General features: G+C 46.6%; 1 protein-coding gene across 12 annotated transcripts; it reads left to right on the top strand.

The window, feature by feature from the left end:
- The first annotated feature begins 432 nt into the window (after positions 1-432).
- On the top strand, positions 433-10641 carry TMEM107 (transmembrane protein 107). Of its 12 annotated transcripts, XR_004537289.1 has the most exons (7): positions 849-967; positions 2934-3036; positions 3144-3211; positions 3653-3753; positions 7505-7610; positions 9690-9817; positions 9980-10641. XR_004537289.1 is itself a non-coding variant. In XM_033925389.1 (6 exons), exons 2-6 carry the CDS (start codon positions 2950-2952, stop codon positions 9757-9759), a joined length of 432 nt encoding a protein of 143 aa, XP_033781280.1. In that variant the 5' UTR covers positions 497-782; positions 2934-2949; the 3' UTR covers positions 9760-10641. The 12 variants fall into 12 exon arrangements, 11 of the variants coding, with proteins under 11 accessions (XP_033781286.1, XP_033781284.1, XP_033781288.1 ...); XM_033925389.1 differs by lacking the exon at positions 849-967 and adding an exon at positions 497-782 and having other exon boundaries at positions 9690-10641; XM_033925388.1 differs by lacking the exon at positions 849-967 and adding an exon at positions 502-828 and having other exon boundaries at positions 9690-10641.
- Positions 10642-13075: the final 2434 nt, after the last annotated feature.

Genomic DNA, 13075 nt, shown 5'->3' with positions numbered 1-13075 from the left:
TTTGGGGGTACAGGGTAGGAGCAAGACAGGTGGAAGACAGGAGCGGGGTCACATGTCCATTTTTATTTTCAAATATGGTACCCCTAGCACTGTGGAGCAAAGTCTCCAAAACCAGGCTTTGGGGGTACAGGGTAGGGGCAAGACAGATGGGAGGCAGGGGTGGGGTCATGTGTCTTTCACTTAACAAATATGGTACCCCTAGCACTGTGGAGCAAAGTCTCCAAAACCAGGCTTTGGGGGTACAGGGTAGGGGCAAGACAGGTGGGAGGCAGGAGCGGGGTCACGTGTCCTTTTTTTTAACATTATACATGTACTGTGGAGCAAGTCCTCCAAAAGTAATTCGGCGCAACACTTGTTCTCTGCCAGGGTTGATGCAGCCAAGCTCCACTGCCACGTGCACAGACACGCGACGTCAGAGGTGATCCCCTCGTCTACTGGCGCGTAGCTGGCTGCGGCGACCCGCACGATACACGTGCAGCGATCCGGCTCGGTACACGGGGGTCGCCACACGCATGCGCCACTGCACCCGCTGACGTCCGACGCTGCCTGCCCGGGCACGTGCCGCTGCAAACCCTTGCTGCGTCAGCCGTTGAGCAAAGTGCGGCTGCGCTGAATTATAGGCGGGACGAGGAGGCGGTGCGCGGGCGTCTTGGAGGGGGCGGGGGCGGGCAGTTGATCTCCGAGAGGCTCCTACCATCGCACGATGAAGCCGCGGGAGCTGCTTTCTCACCTCCTCAGAACCCCCCCCCCCCCCACCTTCCGACGCAGCTTATGGCTACTTTGTAAGTGACAAGCCTCGCCCTCCTCTGACGCAACGTCCTGTTTCCGGTAAGGCGGGACGTATCCATGGGAGAGACTTGTGTTAGAGGAGAAGGGGTGCAGGAGAAGGAAGCTGTGGGCGACCTAGTACTCGGGGGGGGGAGGGAGGGAGAGGAGGCAGAGCTGCTTCGTCGCAAACAAGAAGAGGGTAAGACCACGGGGTGGAGGAATGCTTGTGACTTGGTGTCTTTGCAATACACAAACGATTGATTTGCCTGCACTGCATCCATTGTATGCAAATAGATCTCATATTCATCGTGGGAAGTCCTGAGAGCCTGACTGGAGGAGGGCTAAATGAACATTTGAAGCACCTTTGTCTAGTCCAGGGTAGGCAATTCCTGTCCTCGAGAGCCCAGGTCAGGTTTTCAGGATATCCACTATAGAATATGCATGAGATAGATTTGCATCACTAGGAGGCGGTGAATGCAAATCCATCTCGTACATATTCATGGTGGAGATCCTGAAAACCTGACCTGGCTCCGGCTCTCAAGGACCGGAATTGCATATGCCTGGTCTAAGACAGCATTTCCTAAGTGGGTCCTGGAGTGCCCCATTGCCAGTCAGGTTTCCAGGATATGCACAATGAATATGCATGAAATTGATTTGCATATGCCGTTTCCATTTTATGCAAGTCTCTTTTGTGCATATATCAGGGGTGTCCAATGTCGGTCCTCGAGGGCCGCAGTCCAGTCGGGTTTTCAGGATTTCCCTAATGAATATGCATTGAAAGCAGTGCATGCACATAGATCTCATGCATATTCATTGGGGAAATCCTGAAAACCCGACTGGACTGCGGCCCTCGAGGACCGACATTGGACACCCCTGTGCATATTAGAGAATGCAACAGTGGATGTTACCCGTGGCAAGCAGCTGCGGGTAACCCGCCAAAACAGTGGAGGGGGGGGAAAGGTGCTCAGTGCAACTGCGGGGCCAAGGCCATCCACCGCCCTGTGGAGCAGTGAATGGCCTTGGCCCCGCAGTTAAGGGAGGGAACACGCGCGGCCCCCTTCCTACCTACCCGAATCTATCTATCTCCCTCCTTCCCCCTTACCTTTGTGGCGCTTTTTAAGGTTTGAGACTTCTTGAAAGCCGCCAGAGTGTGTGTGTGTGTGGGCAGAAGCTTCTCTGACGCAACTTCCAGTTGCGTCAGAGGAGAAGCTTCCGCCCACACACACATGCGACTGCACGAGCATTCCGGCGGCTTTCAACAAGCTACTCAAACCTTAAAACACGTCGCGAAAGTAATGGGGAGGGAGGGAGATGCACGTACCGCGCGAGGGGTGCCAAAGGTCAGTGAGGTGGCGAGAGGGAAGGGTGAATACTGCGGGGACGGGGCAGTGAAGGGGATGGTGGTCCGGTGACGGGGACAGATTTTTTCCCCGTGTCATTCTCTAGTGCATATCCATTGTGGATATCCTGAAAACGTGCAAAGGGGGTGCTCCAGGACCAACTTGGGAAACATTTTGCCTGATTTGTGGTGTGGCTTGAACCCTAACCGGTTCAGTATGTTAGATAAGCTTCAGAGAAAAGCACTACTTGTATTGGAAGGTCTCTTCTCTTAGGAGGTGCATAGTGTTGTATGTATTTCTCTGTTGAGTGGATATGTATAATGCTAGGCATCTTCTGGTCCACTGATAATACTGCTTTGTGTCTCTCTCTGGTATGAAGAATTGTATAGTGTCGCACAGGGTGTTCTTTTCCTCTCTCTGGTGAACAGATGAGTATACCCTGTTAAGTGGAAAGGTGCTGTGCCCCAAACTGATTTTCCTTGCCTCTCGGTGGTGAATATATGGCCATAGCATTAGTACTAATGTCTAGTGAACAGAGTGATGTAACACAGTAGTCTTCTATTTCTCCTCCTGGTGAATGAGTGTAGTACTAGAAGGAAGTGGCAAAAAAATGTTGAGAGATGTTTTTTTGGGGGGGAGTGGAAGAATAACCTAGTGATTGGAGTAGGAAACTAAAAACTATGGAATTCGGGTTGAAATTCCACTGATGCTCTATCTATATGTGATCTTTGCAAGTCGATATTTTTTGTATCTGAACTGAATTCATCTTGAGCTGTTACTGAAAAAGCCTGAGCTAAATCAAAATTAACTATCTTTCTGTTTCAGGCCTTGAGATCCTACAATGCCTGTGGTTAACAGCCTAGTACCATCACGCTTCCTCACCCTGATAGCACACCTGGTCATTGTCATCACCATCTTCTGGTCTCGGGTACTGCCTGTGCATCCTTCCAAAATGTATGAAATATGCTGCATGTAGTGGGTCTATTTCTCTTGTCTGGATTGGCCTCACACTTTTCCTACTTTCTTCTTTGACAGGAGAACAATGTCCTGGCCTGTCTACCCCTAACTTATACCAAAGAGCAGTACAGCAGCCGAGATACAGAGTAAGCCACAACTCAAACCCTTGGAAGTTCAACAAACCAGCACTTTATTTTACTAAGCCATCAGTTGGTGTAGTAACAGTCCCGAGGACTGATGCTGTGATGGTCTTGTAATGCAGTTACCAAGGAGGAGAAGGGTACATTGGAAATGGGTTTATGACTTAGACAATGGTGAATTATATTTTAAATCCTTTAGGGTCTCTCTATATAAGGTCAAATTCTATCTTCTGAAGTCTAAATTTTGAAAAGGAGAACTGATCTAGTGATAGAATAACAGACCAGTAATCTAAGATCTGACTTCTACATATTCTAATGACACTCATTATGACATTTGGCTGGTCACCTGCTGCCTCGGGTAGCCACTTAACATTGCTTAACTCTCTGGGGCAGAGATGCCAATGCCAAAATAATGAATGGATGTTGGATTCTTTGTGCTTTTTACAGAATGATTGTGGCACTCTCTGTAACTCTGGGCTTGTTTGCTGTAGAGCTGGTCGGATTCTTATCAGGTGTATCCATGTTTAACAACGCACAGAGTCTGCTCTGTATCCTTTCAGTAAATTCAGTTACCTCTTCCTTATGGCACTCCCCAGACAAATATGTGACACAGTTTTTCCCTTGCTGAAAAGAACTCCCTTCCTAGTACACACTGCCACATCTGAAAGAAAGGGACTTGGCTGCATTTTTAGCAAGGTCTTTTCAAGATGCAGAGCTCTGAAAACTGTTTCTATGTGCATTCAAACAGATCTTAAATCGACTGCAAAGTCAGGGATAGAGAATGACACGGTGGCAGTTACCCGCGGCTCGAAACAGTGGAGGGCAAAAAGTGCTCACTGCGGGCACAGGGACAAGGCCATCCACTGTCTCATGGAACGGTGAATGGTCTTGTCCCCGCAGTTAACCCTTTCAGGACCATAAGGATCGTAGGCCAATTTTTGTGGTTTTGACGACATTTTTATGGTAAAAAGGGCTTGCAGATGCCAAAAAATTGATTTTTTTTGTGAAATATCATTATTTTTATTTAAAAAAATCACACTTCTGGCTTATGGACAGTGTGGCAAGTGAATCTTCTCGTCAATCTAGCAACGACGCTAATGAATGAATGTCGGAACCAGTTTGCTTACATAAAGGCAGTATCATATGGAATCCGTACATATCAAATTTAGAACTGTAGACTATCCCAATCAAAATTTATAGGATTTTAAAGTTATGGGACAAATATGTCCCTTGGTCCTGAAAGGGTTAAGGGAGAGAAGGTGCACAGTTACCGATCGCGCATGGCTCCCTCCAGCCAAATCTATCTCACTTCCTTCCTCACCCTTTACCTTCGTGGTGCTTTAGTAAAGAAACTTACTGAAGCCGGCGGAGACTGCCTTCCTGCAGAAATGTGAGTGTGGGCGGAAGCTTTTCCTCTGACGCAACTTCCGGTTGCGTCAGAGGAGAAGCTTCCACCCACACATACGCGACTGCAGGCACGGGCAGGCTTTGCCGGCTTCAGTAAGTTTCTTTTCTAAAGCGCCGCGAAGGTAAGGGGGAGGGAGATAGATTTGGCCATAGGGAGGGAGGGAGAGGGCCATGGGCGCGCGATTGGTGACCGCGTGCCTTCCCTCTCTTAAGTTTCTTTACTAGCGCACCACGAAGGTAAGGGGGAGGGCGGTGAGGTTGTGAGAGGGAAGGGTGGATGCTGTGGGGATAGGGCGGTGAAGGGGACGGGGCAGTGAAGGGGATGGTGGTCCAGTGACAGGGACAGATTTTTTCCCCGTGTCATTCTATATCAAAAAGAACTGGGAAGAGTGCCACCTATTGGCATGCTGGTGGAACTGGAAGCAGTGTGCCGCACGTGTACATATTAACATAAAGAAAGTAGGGAAGGAACTGTACACATCAACATGATGGCAGATAAAGGCTAAATGGCCCATCTAGTCTGCCCATCCGCAGTAACCATTATCTCTTTCTCTCTGACAGATCCCACGTGCCTATCCTAGGTCCTCTTGAATTCAGACACAGTCTCCATTTCCACCACCTCTTCCAGGAGACTATTCCACGCAGCTACCACCCTTTCCGTAAAAAAAAGTATTTCCTCAGATTACTCCGGAGCCTCTCACCTCTTAACTTCATCTTATGCCCTCTCATTGCAGAGTTTACTTTCAAATGAAAGAGATTTGACTCATGCACATTTACGTCTCTTTCATATCTCCCCTCTCCTGCCTTTTCTCCAAAGTATACAGATTGATATCTTTAAGTCTGTCCCATACACCTTATCATGTAGAGTTTATTTAATGCAATTAACTGTTAAAACACAAACATCATATTGCCAAAGAAACAGTATATTGTAATAAATCTATCTTGTAGACCCGATACAGTATGTGTTTTGGCTTTATAATGAAAGCCTGCCTCAAAGGTACAGCTGTTTGTGGATGCATAGCCACGGAGTTTTCGAGCGATATGTCATATTTTTTTACTTGAGAGACATTATTTATATTTTATCCATATTTTGTTATATAGTACTGTAAGACGATTGTTTTTGGAGTGCTTGAGCACCATCTATCAGATCATCATTTGTACCCCTGAGGCAGGCTTTCATTATAAATCTGAAGCCGGACCGTGTCAGGTCTACAATGGTCTGCAATATAGATTGGTTAAAATATACTGTTTCTTTGACAATATGATATGTTTGGTATTTTAACAGTTAATTGAATTGAATAAACTCTACTTTATCTCAGCTTGATGTGTACGATTCCTTCCCCACTTTCTTTCTGTTGCATATTTGTTGTAGGGTTTTTTGCCTTGTTGTTTTAGATTGTACATATTAACATATACAGAGGGATTTTGTTCTTGCTGTTGGACTGACACCTGTGTGGCCTCCATCTTGGGCTATGCTAACCTGATGATGATAAAGTGTCTTATCATCCCAGGGCATGTGGTGCATGGTCACATTACTCCAGGGTGCACTGCGTCTCCTAAGTCATCACTTTCTGCAGCAAGGATGAGATGGTCCAGCTCCATCCTTTGAGCTTGGCTGGGGCTAGCACAGAGTGGCCACTGCAGATATAAATCCTGTTGTTTTCTGGAAGACCTAAACATGTATACTCTAGAGGAAAGGAGGGACAGGGGAGATATGATACAGACATTTACATACTTGAAAGGTATTAATATAGAACCAAATATTTTCCAGAGAAGGGAAAATGGTATATAATTAGAGGGCATAACTTGAGGTTGCCGGGAGAGGAAGACTTAGGAGTAATGTTAGTAAATTATTTTTCACGGAGAGGGTAATGGATACCTGGAATGCCCTCCTGAGGGAGATGGTGGAGAGGAAAATGGTGATGGAATTCAAAAAAGTGTGGAATAAACACAGAGGATCTCTAATTAGAAAACAAATGGTATAAATTAAAGAACTAAGGCTGGTATTGGACATACTTGTAGAGTTTATGCCCCATATGTGGTGATTTGGTATAGGATGGGCTGGGGAGGGCATCAGTGGTAATTCCACTAATTTTGAACACGAGGACGTTACTGGCCAGACTTTACAGTAGATAGCCTGCAAACAACGGGATAGACTGGAATGAGCTTAGATGGCAACTTCAGCACTTAGAACCTAGGACTATTTACCAGGTGGCCTTTAGTCTATGGCCAAGAAATATCAAAGAAGAGACAAGTGAATTTAATCATGTATTTTAAATGAGAATAACTTAATGGCCAGACTGGATGGACCGTTCAGGTCTTTATCTGCCGTCATGTACTATGTTACCTGGCAGAAACCCAAAGAGTAGCAAGATTGTGATGTCATAATGCCTCATTCCACCAATGCCTAAGGGCCAACCTCAGCAGTGATGTCACAATGGCTTGATTACATGGCAACTTCAACATTTGGAACCTAGAACAATACCAAGGTGGCCTTTAGTCTATGGCCAAGAAATATCAAAGAAGAGACAAGTGAATTTAATCATGTATTTTTAATGGGTATAACTAATGGGCAGACTGGATGGACCGTTCAAGCCTTTATCTGCCGTCATTTACTGTGTTACTATGTCCCTAACTGTGTTTCCTCCTGCTCAACAGCAATTGCTGCTCATGCTAGTGCTGCTGTAGCTCTCCTCTTCTTCCTCTTGGAGCAGTGGGCCTGCAGCATCTACTGGTGGATATTTACCTTTTGCAGGTCAGTGCCACAGCCGGCTCCTCTTAGCACCCTATTTCCTGATTGGCCTCTAGAGGGCACTGTAAGAGCAGGACTTGGTTTCTCACTCTGCAGCTGGTCTGTAATAGAGAGAATTGGGTGTTTTTCCCTAACAACAGACCCTGCAGCACTGTGCGCACACTGCAGCGCCTCCATCTGCCTCTCCTTTTTCGTCTTCCAGAAGTGGGAATGCTTCACGTACTGGTACATCCTGGGCTTCTGCAGGTAGAACTGGGGGTGGGTGGGGTAGAAAGGCCTTTAGTCAAATAGAGAGCAAGGGAAAAGCAGAAAATAATGGCATCTATATGTCGGCATAGGGATTTGCTCACTGATATATAAATGAAGCTGTTTGGAGTAGCCTAGTAGTTAGAGCAAGTGCTATGAACCAGGAAAACCCACTTTGACCTTTCCCTCTCCATTCCCTTCCAATATATAACACACTCTCCCTCTCCTTTCTTTTACCCCCCTCCACCTCCACCAAGTTCTCTCTCCCCTCACTACCAGGCACACACTCTCCCTTCCCCATGGCAAAATTTCTCTCCCCTCCTCTACCTTCCTTTTCCCATGACACTTTCTCTTTCTTCCACCTACACTCCAAAGGCATTGAGCCTTTCTCTCTCTTCATACCATTCTTTCTTTCGCCCTCATTCCCATCAAAAACACACCCTCCCCCCTTTCTTTTTTCTTTCTTATTCTCACACTCTTCCCCAATGTCCTTCTGCATGTCATTTTCTCTCCCTGAGGCACTTCTTCATCTTCCCTATTTCCAACTCAGGGAACATCTCCCTCCCCCCCCAGCAAGGTTTTGTGTGCCTTTCCTCTTCACCCAAATGTGCTTTCTATCCTTTCCTTTCAAACCCTCCTCCCTTAGCACTGTCATTTATCCCCCCCCCCCCCACCCCCTCAGCTCCTGTGGCCTCCATGGTTCAGGTGCTCCCCTGGTGCACCAACTCTTCATTTCTCATGGTCCAATTTTTCCCATGATGGCACTTTTCAAGTCCAGCTCCTACAGCCACCATGTCTGTCCCTTGGCATCAGAAGACACAAGCCTGCTAATAATGTCTGTATGTGTACCTCACAACTTGACAACAGCACTTCTTTCTGCTATTAGAAAGCTAGTATACTTACCCCTTAACTATACAGGCAGTCCCTGGGTTAAGAATGAGTTACGTTTTTAAAGCTGTTCTTAAGTCAGAATTTGTAGATTTTAAGATTTTTGCTGTTTACCTCTGCTTCCAGCTGACAAAAGGGTCAACTATCCCTACCGGTGTTCCCTCTAAGGTAGAGCATGCACAGCCACACACTGTTCTTAATGTGGCCATGCATCATTCCTGAGTCTGTTGCAGGAGAAGTGTAGGAGTCTATGCCACTGGAAATACTGCTCAGTGAAATCAAATAAAGCCGGTCAGTGTCAGAGGCTGCTAGAAAACCCTTCTGTATTGTGATGCAGCGGGTGAGATGTCCATTCTCTCCACTGCATCATAAAACCCCTTCCCTAACATCCTGGCTGCGACCCCCCCTCCCTCCGGCAGCAGCAGAGAACATAAGAACATAAGCAATGCCTCTGCTGGGTCAGACCTGAGGTCCATCATGCCCAGCAGTCCGCTCACGCGGCGGCCCAACAGGTCCAGGACCTGTGCAGTAATCCTCTATTTATACCCCTCTATCCCCTTTTCCAGCAGGAAATTGTCCAATCCTTTCTTAAACCCCTGTACTGTACTCTGCCCTATTACTCCCTCTGGAAGCGCATTCCAGGTGTCCACCACTCTCTCTTGCTGCACTAAAAAAAAATCATGCCCAATGTGACGGGGGAGGGGGCTGCATTTGGGTCAGGTCGCAGAGGGATTTTTTTAAAAAAATTTTAATTTAGTGCAGTAGGAGAGAGTGGACATCTCTCTTGCTGCTGGGGGAGGGGAGGGGGCGTGGCCAGGATGTTAGGGAAGGGGTTTAGTGATGCAGTGGAGAGAATGGGCATCTCTCCCGCTGCATCACAGCACAGGGGAGAGTGTGTTTGTTTGGGGTTTTTTTACGGGTTTATTCTGCGCATGTGCAAATGTAGGAAATCTTTGCTGCTGTCTGCCGGTCTTATTTGCATGCGTGATTTATTAAAGAATGTCTTGGTTTTTTAGATTCGGTATCGAAATGGCTGCATTAGCAGACCATCGCTTTTTAATACGGGTTTTTGAAAATCCTGGCCTAAGATTAATGTCCTCTCCCCCTTAGCTCAACTGAGCTTTTAGGATTTCTGATCTCTGGTTTCTAAACTAAGAAGTCTTTATATTTTCTTTTTGTCATTTCCCCCAGCGCACTGCCTGCCTGCATTGAAATCATCCTTTTCATCGCTGTCTTTGGTTTGAAGAAAAAACCCCTGTGAGCATTATTCAAAGAGAGAGTCATTGGACTGTCATGGGTCACTCTGCAATGAACTAGAGAGTGGTTCTCAACCCTGTCCTGGAGGACCACCAGGCCAATCGGGTTTTCAGGTTAGCCCTAATGAATATGCATGGAGCAGATTTGCATGCCAGTCATTTCCATTATATGCAAATCTCTCTCATGCATATTCTTTAGGGCTAGACTGAAAACTCGATTGGCCTGGTGGTCCTTCAGGATAGGGTTGGGAACCACTGAACTAGAGCAGCAGAAACCCAGTCTGCACATTCCTGACCCTTCCAGGATACTTGCAAAAACGCACACACACAAAAAGCTTCAGGTCAACTGTAGCTTTCATCTGAACACCTTAAAGACAAAACTTAAACTTAGATTGTGAGCCTACCAGGGACAGAGAAAGTACCAGTGTTTAATATATGTTAAAACCACTTTGGTTGTTCCACAAAAAGTCGGTATATCAAATCCAGGTCTCAGCCACCCATCTTCCTTTTTATAAAGCACAGTGTGAACATCAGAATCAAGGTCTGGTTGTTCGAGTCTTCTTGGAGATGCTCCATGAAATGATACAGGAGTCTGAGCATACTCAGAGCAACTTGCCAAGACATTTAACCACTCCTCATGCTAACAGCATGCAGACTTAGCCCTGAACACATAACACGATAGCAGCAGAGATGGGCTGCCAGATGTTTTTATTCAGTTCTTTAAGCCAGTGCTTATCAAGCTGATTTTGAAATACAGTGGTACCTTGGATTACGAGTATAATCCGTTCCAGGAGCATGCTCGTAATCCAAAATGCTCGTATATCAAAGCAAGTTTCCCCATAGGAAGTAAGGGAAACTTGCTTTGATATGTTTCCACCCTCCACCTTCCTCCCTCCCGAGGCCAGCAGCGCTGCCCCCCCCCCCCCCCCCCCCACGAGAACCGGCATTGCTCCCCCCGAAGGCCCCCCGCGAACCGGCACCCTCCCGATCCGGCACCCCCTGCCGCCATCGGGCACTCCCCCCTCCCCGCCGCGACCTGAGGTCCCCCCAACCCACCCGAACCCTCTTCTTACTTTTCTGTAGCCTCCGCAGGGCACCGGCACCGTTCGACGTGAACTCTCAGGCCTTGCACAGGAAGCAGATCTTCAGGCACCGGCACCACGCACAGGACATGCTGGTGCCGGTGCCGCTGCGGAGGCTACAGAAAAGTAAGAAGAGGGTTCCTGTGGGTTGGGGGGACCTCAGGTCGCGGCGGGGGGGTGCCCGATGGCGGGGGGAGGGTGCAGGATCACGGTGGGGAGGGTGCCGGTTCGCAGGGGGGGCACTCGCAAATCGAAGCGCGCTCGGTTTCCGAGACGCCAATTTTGCGAATGTTTTGCTCGTCTTGCAAAACACTCGCAAACCGGTGCACTCGTAAACCGAGGTACCACTGTACTCCAGCTAGTCAAGTCTGTTTTTCAGGATACAGTGAATATGTATAAAATAGATTTGTACGGAAGCAGCAAGATGCAAATCAGTCTCGTGCATATTCATTGTAGATATCCTGAAAACCAGATTGGTTAAGAGATATTCCAGGACCAGCTGGAGAAACACCACTTTTATAGAAATCCATGCACAGTGTATGTGTGTCAATGAGCTCAGGCACTCCTGATTTTACGGATGAGGTTTCACAGTACGTACTGTTATTTTTACATCATTCAATGTACATAAAAGTGACAAATCTGCATGCAATTGCTATAACTTGTTTTATACTTAAATGTATATTTTGATAGGAAAATGTTTTCTTATCTCCTTGATTTTGAAATAAATGATCTCCATATTTTTATTATATTAATTCCTTTCTGTGGATTTTCTCTAGAAGCATATAGCATTGCCTGTCGCCAACTCACATTGTTCTGGGTGCCTGAAGTCTGAATGTGAACTTTCACCACAGATTTTTTGAAGATATTAAGAGGGCAGGTGTTGGGGCAGCAGATAACCAGGATATTGGGGGGGGGGGGGGGGGGGTTTAGGAAAGATGCAGATCATGCTCCACAGAATCCCATTTGTAAGGTCCTGCACAATCACTCAGTGTATACCGCATGTCGTATGTGTGCTTCTGGTTACCATGGGAACAATGTTAGGCACATACAGATCAAAGTGAGTGGAGCCAAATAAAATCAACAGAGCCATTCCCTTTTACCATTCATTCCTGTATTTTCCCTACCATTGTTTCAGGGAATAAAAGAGTAGAGACTGAAGGGGTTCACAATGGGACAAGAGCCTTCAGATCAGGGAACAGGGTGGATCCGAACGTATGATAGCAGACCGCCAGCCCACAGGTCTGAGGCAACCTCATCCTAATGGTTAGAGCTGTGGGCTAAAAAGCAGGGAAGCCAGGGTTCAAATTCCTCTGATTCTTTTTGTGATTTGGGCTATTAATCCTGGCATGCTGGACGATGGCTGCAGTCAGTCCTGGGCTGCTGTTAATAATAATAATTTTATTCTTATATACCACCAAAGCCATAGTAGTTTGAGGCAGTTCACAATAAGAGGAGCTGGACAATCGGCGAAGATCGGTACAAAAAAGGTTTTAAAGTACATGAAGCGGATTCAGGAATAAGAGAGCAGGAGTCTGCTGCAAACAATCGGTGAGAGTGGGGCACTGGACAGACATCAATTCCAATAGGCCGAGAGCAGAGTGGAAATGAGAGATCGTGGTAAAATTCAGATGGAGTAAAGCGATAGGGCAAAGGGAGCAATTAGGATACAAATCAGTTGAACAAGCTCTGGAAGCGCAACCAAGAAAGTAGGGTTGCCAATACATCCATATTTTCCATAGGTTTGATCCAATCCTCGGTTTACCCCACTGAATGCAGGAACTTATAGTATTGCTTTTAAGGAGTGCAATTTGGATAAATCTATAGCCACTTGGCATGCCTAAAATGAAAAGCACCTTTCATCCCCAACCATGACTTTCCATTTCAAAGCTACCGTATCACATCCCCAACCTCACCAGCACCTACATATGCTCTGATTTGTAGTAGGACAGGCTATTATATTCCTGCCCCTTTTCATTTGCTGCTTCAGATAGATGGAATAAATACTGATCTAATCTATTTGTGTCGCACAAGCTCTAGGTGACTGAAGAATAAAACAGGGAGGGAAGGGGACATATAGGAGGAAAGGAAAAGTCAGATATTAATTGTTAAAGAGGTAAGTTTTCAGTTTTTTTTCAGAAGGAATAGTTGGCCTCCTTTCTGATAATTTCTGGGAGAACGTTCCATGTTTTTACTCACAGCTAGGTTAGCTTGGAGTTGAAAATTTGCTTGTATTGAAGGT

The sequence above is a fragment of the Geotrypetes seraphini genome, chromosome 16 (genome assembly GCF_902459505.1).
Source record: "Geotrypetes seraphini chromosome 16, aGeoSer1.1, whole genome shotgun sequence".
Classification (NCBI taxonomy): Eukaryota; Metazoa; Chordata; class Amphibia; order Gymnophiona; family Dermophiidae; genus Geotrypetes; species Geotrypetes seraphini.
The sequence above is the reverse complement of the archived record's forward strand: the minus strand, read 5'-3'. Positions and strand labels throughout refer to the sequence as shown.

Bases quoted from the DNA above. Each gene is read 5' to 3' on its own strand.
- TMEM107 (XM_033925389.1), top strand. From the start codon at position 2,950: ATGCCTGTGGTTAACAGCCTAGTACCATCACGCTTCCTCACCCTGATA. The intron at 3,212-3,652 runs GTAAGCCACAAC...TGCTTTTTACAG, and splicing joins TACAGCAGCCGAGATACAGA to AATGATTGTGGCACTCTCTG. The intron at 7,611-9,689 runs GTAGAACTGGGG...CATTTCCCCCAG, and splicing joins TACATCCTGGGCTTCTGCAG to CGCACTGCCTGCCTGCATTG.